Source organism: Nicotiana attenuata, chromosome 11, assembly GCF_001879085.1.
Source record: "Nicotiana attenuata strain UT chromosome 11, NIATTr2, whole genome shotgun sequence".
Taxonomy (NCBI): domain Eukaryota; kingdom Viridiplantae; phylum Streptophyta; class Magnoliopsida; order Solanales; family Solanaceae; genus Nicotiana; species Nicotiana attenuata.
This window is the reverse complement of record NC_031999.1, coordinates 42,729,147-42,739,854: the sequence shown is the minus strand read 5'-3', so window position 1 is coordinate 42,739,854 and position 10,708 is coordinate 42,729,147. Positions and strand designations below refer to the sequence as shown.

At 34.0% G+C, this 10,708-nt stretch overlaps 1 protein-coding gene across 5 annotated transcripts; it reads right to left on the bottom strand.

Moving 5' to 3' along the window:
• On the bottom strand, positions 2,367-8,375 carry LOC109234406. 5 transcript variants are annotated; one of them, XR_002069202.1, is made up of 6 exons: positions 7,918-8,375; positions 7,220-7,282; positions 4,761-5,043; positions 4,444-4,682; positions 4,162-4,364; positions 2,367-2,650 (listed from the first exon to the last, which is right to left on the bottom strand). XR_002069202.1 is itself a non-coding variant. In XM_019400387.1 (5 exons), the coding sequence occupies exons 2-5, from the start codon at positions 7,235-7,237 to the stop codon at positions 4,281-4,283; spliced, it is 624 nt and encodes a 207-aa protein (XP_019255932.1). In that variant the 5' UTR covers positions 7,238-7,282; positions 7,918-8,375; the 3' UTR covers positions 2,367-4,280. The 5 variants fall into 5 exon arrangements, 2 of the variants coding, with proteins under 2 accessions (XP_019255932.1, XP_019255933.1); XR_002069201.1 differs by having other exon boundaries at positions 2,378-2,419; positions 2,504-4,364; XR_002069203.1 differs by having other exon boundaries at positions 2,378-2,419.

Below are 10,708 nucleotides of genomic sequence, written 5' to 3'. Positions count from 1 at the left end.
CCCTTTCTTGCACATATTTTTCGTGTGCAGATCTAGGTTCTTTTGCTCAGCCGTTCTATCAGTGAGGTGGGCGATATCAGAGACATCGAGGTATATCTGCTACGTCCGCAGACATAGAAGTCCCTCTCTATTCTCTCCTTTAGTTTTGGACTTCATGTATTTACTTTTGATTAGACATTCTGGAGTTTGAACACTATGTAGTTTTCTCTAGCTTGTGATTTCATGAGATTCCGGGTTTTGGGAGTTTTTGATTTAGTTTTGAGAGTGTGTATTGTATATGCCGAGCGGCATTTTAAACTCTTTTATTATGTTTTAATCGTAACTTGCTAGTTTCGTATTTTATTTTCCTTTTTCCGCCATTTGCTAGGCTTACCTAGTCGTAGAGATTACATGTCGTCACGACAGTTCATGGAGGGAGAACTTAGGTCGTGACACATATATCTGTCCGTAATCTTTTAGACGGCTGAAGATATACAGATAATATAGGCAAGCTTTGATTGGTGTTTGGTGTAATTAAAGTAATTGAGTTACTACTACACAAAACTACTACTAGTACTACAAACAAACAAACAAAATGATTGTGTCTAGACGTAATCATGTCTACTACCGAAAATGATCGTGTCTAAACCTGATTATGCATATTGTATATAATTTTAATACCATTTCACGTGTACTAATCTTTTTCTTTTAAGGATTACAGTAATAGTAAAATAAATAATACTCAAAACTAATTTATGAAACATATTATTTTTTGTAATACAAAAATCTATTAATAGAATAATAACTTTTGAAATGCTTCAATATTAAGAAATATATCATGTAAATTAAGAATGGAGGAGTTGTTAATACTTATCAAGAATTCCTCTTAACTGTTAGTTTAATTGCGGTTTTTCAAGGAAGTTTCATATTTCTTGTCTTTTGGATTTTGCTTCATGGACTTACTTATAAAAGTATCAAACCAAGTATGACAATTTCAATCTTCATTTTCCCTAAATTAATTGACTTTAAAAGTCTTGCCGTGTACCAAATCGTTCTTGAAGGTTGATGTCTGTTTGAGTTGAAGTTGAAGAGCTCTGAGTAAATATTATAGTTTGACTTCGTTAGGACCGAAAAGATCAGGTGTCATGCTGAAGCTAGTAAAGCAAACCTTGAATGGTGATAAATCAGATAATAAAACGAGAATTATACCAAAGAGACACAAACATTTAACGTGGTTCGGTCAACTGACCTACGTCCACGGCGGAGATGAGCAATCCACTATATAAAAGAGAGTACGAAATATCGAGAGAACAACCTCACGAATAAGCATCCACAATGTAGCCATATGGGGTTTGAGAGTCGTGTTTAGGGAGAGAATTTTACGGGACAGGTGTTAGTGTGTCACTTGTTTGCCCTCCAAAGTTGCCCTATTTATAGATTATAAGTGATTTTAACTTCGATTTGAAGGGTTTTCCATGTTAAAATCTGGTGTTCTTTATCTTCTTTATTTTCGGGTTTGCCTCTTCCTCGACATAACATACTTATAGCTTGTTTGGATGGTTGTTACCTATTGTATTATATTGTATTGTATTAGTATTACTTTCACTACTGAAAAATTGGTCTACGGCAACGGTTGAAAAACCGTCCCCACAGACTACCAAACCGTTGCCGTAGGGATTTTGGAACGGTTTACCGCCCGTCACATCAGCCGGCGTACCCATAGGTCTACCGGAACGGTTCTTGCAACGGTTTGCATCGCTGTAACAATAGATATGTCTATCGCAACAGTTTTCCCCTTCTCTATTGGAACGATTTTTTTTTCAATTGGAACGGGTTTTTTTTTCAATTGGAACGGTTTACAACCCTTACTATATTGTTTATACAACGGTTTTTAACCGTTGCCATATTATTTAAAGCAATACTTATATAAGCTATTGCTACGGTTATGTTGGATATAGCCACGGTTTCTTTAAGCTATCGTAACGGTTATATTTGTATTTGGAACGGTTTGTAGATCATTTTGGAACAATTTGTGGAACCTATTGCAACGGTTTACATTGTCTACTGGAACGGCATTAGTATCCTATTGCAACGGTTCTGGTAGGCTATTGTATTAGTTCAATTAAAACCAAAATATAGCACCTGTTATAAATAAATATTTATACATATAATAAATTATAATAACACTAAAATTTAAATACATCATAAAATGAAACTATTAATAATATAAAATTATCCATCAAGCAAATAATAATATCCATAAAGCAAATGTTCTACCCCATGAGTGCATAAGTTTAATATATTTCAACAGGGTAAATAAATTTCAAAAAATGTTGGTAACAAAAGATTCCTAGAACATTCATCTATAACAATTCAAAATTATCTCAAGTAAGGTCTAGTTCTTCATCGTGTTCATCATCCATTTCTTGATCTACTCCACCTACAAAAGAGGATAAATAAAGTTATTATCCTTCAAGAGAATCCGGTCTAAGAATACTCAGATAGTGCTGGAGTCTTTACTTACTCGTTCTCATATCACGGTTGAAAAAAGTAAGGAAAGAACAAGAAGCTTGCAGTTTCCAGAGACATGAGTATTTCTAAAACTGATACTTCAAAACTTCCTACAGCGAACTACTTTAAACCACTAGGTTAAGCCAAGTAGTTGTGGTACCTGATAGCCAACAACATTCTTATTTGACAATAATGAATCATTTTCAAACAATCCTGGTACTGAAATTTGACAACAATTTAGAAACAACAAATATATTGCTAAGCAAGCTAATGTCGATTTAACTGAACGGTGAAAATGATCAATAAACAACATTTATCAACAGTTCTTTCACTACATTTCAGTAATAACAACTTAAAAATCATACAAATGTCCTTGGATGCATAAAGAAATTTGAATTAAAGTATTCTTAATAACTCAATATATTTAAAATTGGAACTAGCTAGTATTAGTTACTTACTTCTGCACAGTCAATTCGTAAAGACTTAATGATTTGCGTATATTAATGGTGAACATTATCTCTTGGCATTCTTTTCCAATTGCACTGTTGAAATCTTGTATCATTTCTATGATATTATGCTTATGCTATTTCTTTTTCCATGCTTTATGCAGGCAGACAAGAAAGTGTAAAGAGGCAGGGAACTCACTGAAGAATATGCAGGATACAATTTTGAGAATCTTCTCTTCAGTGTTTGTAGGTTCAGAGAGCTTACTGCCACATATCCGCGCAATAATACTATAAGCCTGTAAGGCTTCTATATATGTTTTGCCTACATCTCTAGTAGCTACAAACCAAATACGTGTATAATTTATGTAGATAAAAAATCTAACATATCCGCTAAATGTTATCCGATTAGAAGTTAACCATGTCATAATGGCCACAATCACAAATATACAAATAAAATGAATTACTAAGTATGACGGAGATAGATGAAATGGAATGCATATTCTTTCCATTATTTGGTTTTCCTAAAAATTTCCCTAGAGGATTTGCTTAAGTTCTAAGTGCACCAAGTGCTGATCCTGTAACTACCCAAAATGGAGTATCTAGGAATGATCAGGGCAATGCAGTTGACCATTCATCAGAGCAATGCAAGTCTCTCATTCATATGGTTATAAATGATGTGAACCTTTGACGTATATCTGTCAGTTATAAGAACAAATTGTGGGGAAAATCTGCCTATTATATAACCTTACTTATATTTAATTTACAAGAAAATTCTTTTGCAAGAAAACAAGAATTTCATTCTGCTTGTGCTTTTTTTATTTTTAAGCTATAACATTCATCATTTTGTCTAAATGTGTCTGTATGTTTGGTTGTGAATATCTAGGGGATGCCAAACTCTTTGAAGAGGATGTCATTAAATCTTAGCTTCAAAGACTAGTTCTCTTCCTTTTCTTAACAAGACACAGTGCATAACAACTAAGAATTCTAGGTTTTCTTCCTAAACAAGTGTCAAACTTCATGTCTTAAACCTTATGCAAGCGATTCATGTATTAGGACCTAGACACATGGATAATCTGAGATAATAGGGTCAGGAACTACCAAAGGCTAAGCATGAGATTCAGAGTTATCAATATAATTCCAAATAAACAACACATCATGCCTCGTTAGATAACAGTCCACTCAAAAGGTTTCAAGTATGTAATCATAATAACAGTGCTGTAGTTACCTTGTGAGGATCGGAGTTTCAATATTTAAGAAGTTCCTTAAAGTGAGATTTCGGAACATCTAGTGGCCTATTCTCCATTCGAAGCTCATTATTCTCATAGGCTGTGAAGTGGGTTGTCTTCAATTGACTCTTAACTTTCTCCAAGCACTACAAACTGCTTCAAAAACCCATTTCTTCGCCTCGCCAGGAATGTCATATTTTTCCTACAAATTTAGTTCAATTGGGTTAGTGTAAGAAATAAGAAATATCATCCATATTTATTGGACATTGGGAACTTCATACCTTGATATATTTCCACATATCATCTTTTGTGTCTAGTTTCCTCCAATTAAATACATTAAGAGGACAAAAAGTCTCACTCCTTGCCAACGTGCCGAGGAAGCTACCCAACTCTTTTACAACCTCCTTAGTAGGACCAACGGGTTGATTAAACTCATTTAGAATGATTATTTTACGCTCCTTTCTAACATGAACACTTGGCATTTGAGTACGACCTCTTTTTCTCTTTGGCGAGGAGGGGCCTGCAATAGTACAAAACAAAGATAATCATTAATCACTATATTTAGTTAAGTTTATGATTAAAATTTATATATATTTGCCTTGTTCCTCAAATTGTTCAATTGCTTCATGATTGGTAGAATCATTAGATCGTTCATGTACTCCCTGTGATGCAGGAGTGATGGAATCCATATTCGCTTGTTGCACTTGTTCATGTACTCCTTGTGTTGCTGAAGAGGTGCAATTCTGTGGCACTTGCTGCACTTGTTCTTGCAATTGAGATCCACCTTTGGATTGTCGTTCTTCATTTGCATTTGACCTTATAGCTTTCAATACTGTTTTTGTTGTCAACGACGAAGCAAAGAGTGTTGCATGTAATAAGTTCTGCCAAAACCAACATACAGCAAAGAATCATTTACCTCTGAACCTAATCTTCAAAAAGCTTCACCTGAAATTTTTCTAAGTTCTATAGTTGCTATATAAGTCTCTTCTCTGCCAAACTACCTTAAGCGCAATTCAAACATTCAATATTGTAATCATGTTTTCTCTTTCAAAATTGCCTTCAACAACATTAGTGCTATCAGCATATACTACTTTGACTGCTTCAGCAGTTCTAGTTAGAACTTTAGTCTCTGAAGTTCAGAACATGACAAACCAACTCTTACCCAAAAATCTCCAAGACAAAAACTAAAGGGTGAAGATACAAGATTAGGACGCAACATAGTTTTCAAAGGCATAAACTAAAGCAACTAGAAAAAGAATCTTGAGCAGTCTCCTTTCATTTAGGTATCTTAAATCATGTTACCACAAGTTACAAAGAGCAAAAAGCCAATTTGAGCAGCGTCCCCTATACTACTCTAAACATTTTACTCAAAATCAAGGATGACCTTACTGTACCAGCAAGAAGACTTGTAACCTAGATTTTGCAGTTGAACTAGATAGTTTCTTGTCTGTGCCACATATTCAACATCCTCTGTTTTAAATTTCCAATACCTTTGGCTAGGTTAATAAGGCAACAATCACACAGAATCCAAGGTTCTATTATTAAGATATACCTCTGGCAATTTCCTAATTGTACAAATAACCTATCCCAAAGCACAATTTTGCACACTAGTACACCAGAACAAGTTTTTGATGATTCTAAATATAGTCTTACCATTAGTTCATTGGATAAACAAAGAGTAGAAACAAACACCACAAGATTCTTATAAAAAACCCTCAGTAAAACAAACACCGCAAACTAGTTTGAATATCGCGTTATCCAAAAATGCTAAATCAAAAGAACCGGTTAGGAAGGGCCCATAAACAGAGCCCAGATATCCTATGGCAAGGACTACCATATCCACATGGGTAATGATACAGCTTTTGGACATTGTTAGGAACCAAGTGGAAATCTAACCATTACCAATGTTGATACTCTCTTGAGGTGGTTTTTGGTAACTAAACTGTAATGTAATCGAGAAATGAACAGATTTTTTCTTTGTGTTAGTTTTGATTTTTTTTTACCTACTAAATAGAGACATTTAAGTCTTTCATGCCACTCAGCTTCTCTAAATTGTATCTCAGATAATCAAGAAACTATAATTCAAGTAACAATAAGAAAATCCACTTGAAATATCAGATCACAAACACATATTCCCTCTAACTATACAATGAACAGAACACAAATTAGCAATATTTATCCAGAGATGAACGAAAAAGAGGAATCTTTACTTTGAACATTTGAAGCAGAAGCAGAGTTGAAGAAAATGCAGAGAAGAAGGAACCTTTGAGCCATTGTCATTTCTATGAAGTTGTCGGCGGAGTAAGTGAGCTTTTCTTGAAGGTATATAAGAGAATCAAATCTTTGAATCCTCTAACATATACTTAGGTTCTATAGTGTACCCTTCTGTTGAAAGGGTCAAAAATTCCAAGGCAGAAAAAGAAAAGAAATTATTCAGTCACTAACAGCAAAGATGAGAAAATCATTTACACATTTGAAGGAGTGGAACTCATTTGGTAGCTGAAAATTATGAAAACTCAAAAGGCTAATTGTGATGATGGCTACTGCTCTACAGAAAAAGTGGAACAGAAATGGTTTGAACTCAATTTCTTAATAGACAGAAGGTATCAGCAGTGCAAGAGAAGAAGACTGGACTCTGTGATCGACCTACTGATGCAATTGAAGTAGTTGAAAAACCTACAGGTTTTAAAGCTTCATATGTGCGTGATGAGGAGAAAGATTTTGAAGGTGTTGAAGCTTTGGATGGTGCAACAGCTAAAGGCATGAAGGCAGTGATTAAAAATGGTAACCATCACCAAAAACATGTAGTTCATCGTGCAACTGCTGGTGCAAAAACAGCTCTGTTGTAGGCTAAAGCTACTGATGTTTTGAATGGAGGTGTAAAGGGTGATAACACTGCTGTGAAGAAGGCACAAGAATGGACAATAACATCCAGTACAAAAGGAACTCCAAACAATTGTAAGATGCAGCAGATTGAAAAGATTTCAAGAGACAATAAAATTTCTAACAGATTTCCAGATAAAAATGCACAAATTATCCAGAGCTAGCTTGACGTACATACATACATCCGTCCATCTCAGGAGATTCATCCAACTTTTATCACCATTATCCATAGATATCCTATAGGATAAAAGTAAATCAACAAAACTAACCAAATAAACCAAAAGATTATCATGTTATTCTTGCAAAACGAATAGCTACCACCAAATACCGTGGTGGTAAGACCATGATCTTTACATTTTCTACATAAGAATAACACTTTCACTTTATTTATTAACAAATGTTGTGTATATATCGTTTGATTTGTACGATTATTATTCACATATATGTGTGTGTGTATATATATATATATATATATATATATATATATATTCTTTATCTGATTTTATTTCTTCAAGATACGTACCAGAGATTAGAGAATTGGTTCAAAATATACTCCTATAACTTAACATCTATACCCATTTTTTATGAAAAGAAATTAATAACCTAAATGTTAAAAGACATATATTCTGTCCCTAACAAATGAGATCAGTAATCAGAAAAATAAGACAAAATAACATCCTACAATATAATAATAGTGTGAAAATTCTTCACTATTTGTGCATACAGGTTGAACAAATCATCAGATTATAGTAGAGAAGATCATACGAAGATTTGACCTAAAGTGAAATCATATACACTGCTCACACCATAAAGCTTAAAGAAAAAAAGAACCATTATAGAAGATAATACCCAAATTACAAAGGAAAAATTACCTGAAGTTGATTTCTCACTGATTGCCTTTTGGGTCGAAACTTTCTCGCGATTTAAAATATTTTCTACACCTTCCAGTGAAATAAACAGCAATGACACAAATGGAGTTTGGGACTTAGGGGATTTTGGAGTTTTGGGTTAGCAATCGAGATTTGATGAACGTTTGCTGGTGATTTGCTGGTTAGAAAGCGAGATTTGAGGACTTAGGGGATTTGGGTTAGCAATAGTATAAGGTTTGATGAGAGTGAGTTTAGCAGACGCAGAAAGGAAGGTGACTGCTAGCGCAACGGACTTTGGGGATTCGGGATTTGGGTTAGCAATGTCGAAGAAAATATTCTTGGAGAATTTAGGTTTGTTGAGAATTTAGGTTTGCTGAGAGGAAGGTGAGAATGAGAGTACCATTGCTGCCAAAGAGTGAGGAAGGTGATTTGGGAGTACTGAGCATTGGAAGTGTTTTAATTTAGTTATTATATTTACCAAAATAAAATATAAAATATATAAATAAAAGGGAAAAGGGGTTATATTGGCGGGTTTAGCAAAATTCAGGGGGAAAACGAGGAGGGAATAAAATACCCGTTCCAATATTACAAAAATTTCTAAAATCATTACTACAAATAGGCCTATTGGGACGGTTCATCAAACCGTTCCTATAGAAAGACCTATGGCAACGGTTAACTGTCAACTGGAACGGTTTAGTATCTAAAGTGTGCCGGTTTCATCCAAATTCTATTGTAACGGTTATAACCGTTACCGTACCTACTCTATTGCAACGGTTTAATAACCGTTGCCAGAACAACTGTTCCGGTAGGCCTATTTTTCAGTAGTGTTTAAATACTATATTTATTTTAATTGTTACTTAAATTTTATTGTATCGTACTGCTAAATCTGCCATTACGTAATGACGAAAAGTGTCATTTTATGGAACGACTGATTTGGTGTGGCGGTATCGTTACCTTACTTTTTTCTGTCAGCTTACCTTTCCTTATTGTTAAATAATCATATTTTATCTTTTATCCTACTTTTTTATATAATAATTTTACTCTGTATATTGTATATCTTCTTGATGTTGCAAGTGTATTTGGTGCGTAACATCATAAAACGACGGCAAATGCCATAATCGATCTAAATGTCGTATCATCAAACAATACAGTATAATACAATACGATACATTAGGAAACGATACGTAAAAAACAATATAAACAAGTCGTACACGCGTTTGTCTTCATTTCAAGTGGCGTGGTCGCATTTTGCTTCTTGCTTCTCCGAAAAGCAATTTGGAAAAAATATAGTTTTAACTTCTATTCTCGGACAATAGAAAAGAATATTATATTACTAGGTTCATCTAAATCAAAGGTAAATCTAAAATTGAAATTCCATGGGCTTGACATTATCCTACTGCTATTTTGGAATTATAGATTCGTAATTTAATATTCATTGAAATTATTAATAAATTATTATTAAATAGTTATCTATACTCTATGTCGGAGCGACTTGAACTTCTAGCAAACATGCTACTCGCCTCTCTTCTGAGCTAAAAGATAACTACATCAACAATAAGTGTGGAATTAATTACCAAAAGAGTAGAGAAAATAACACGCTAGTATAACATGTTAAATAACATTCATTAATATAAAATTATTTATATTATCATTGTATATAAGTTAAAGCCAAGAAAATATAAATATTACTGCACTGTTTCTTGTCTCTCGAACAAAGATATATGTTAGTTTAGTATATATACATGTACGAGTATGAAAGTCAACTCCGCATCCACGCCGCTGTTTTCTGCTTAGTTACTGCCTCTTTTTAGTCATCGTATACCGGTTTAATTAGGTAGAGGAATTTCTGTAAGACCTTTGGAGATCTTAATTAAGACAATCTTTTTTCGTAGTTCAACGTAAAATCTAGAAGCTGTAAAATCTTAGATAAGACTTTTCTTTGAGGAGAAGATTACAGATAAGGCAATGAAACAATGATAGTATTAAGTTAGCCAAAAAATATGAATATTAAATTAAAGAGATTCTGAATTCTCCTCCTATCTTCTGTATTGTTTTAACTACAAAGAAAGCAACAGTAAGTATAATTTGCTACCGATCATTATGTTCGCTGAAACACTGGGGTTTGAAGTACCGTTACACTAGTGTGTAATTCATTCTATCCTGGGAGGAAATAATCCACAACCTCGGGTACTAGGAAGGGATTAAGTTCCTTAAGGAAACACTGTGAATTCCGTGGGCTCGGATTAAATTCTGTTTCTACTACATTTCTGTTTATACGTTATTTTATCTTCTCCAGAATTATTTTACAAATACAGTTTACTAACAAGTTTAAGGAACTTCATTTATTTTCTGTATTTGTGTTATACTAACTGTTCTGGAGACTAAAACCTTTATGGTTTTCTACTCCCGTTTTGGAGATTAAAGCCTTCATGACAATTTTCTACTCCATTGGAGATTAAAATCTACGTGATTTTCTACTCCAATTTTATTCGGTTTAAAGATATAAAACTTAGCCGTTTATTAAATGTTTGTTTGTGTCATTCTTTTACGGAAATAACGAATGACAACGGAAACCAGACTGTTCCTATGGTGACTGCCAATGCATCGACAAGCCGAACAACATCGGCATTGGCACCGGCAGAAAAAACCTGATAAATTTTTCGGGACTGATTTCAAGCGGTGGCAGCAGAAGATGTTCTTTTACTTGACGACTTTAAGTCTACAGAAGTTCATTAAGGAAGATGTTCTTGTTCTGCCCGACGAAACTCAAGACAATGAACGCTTTCTTGTAACT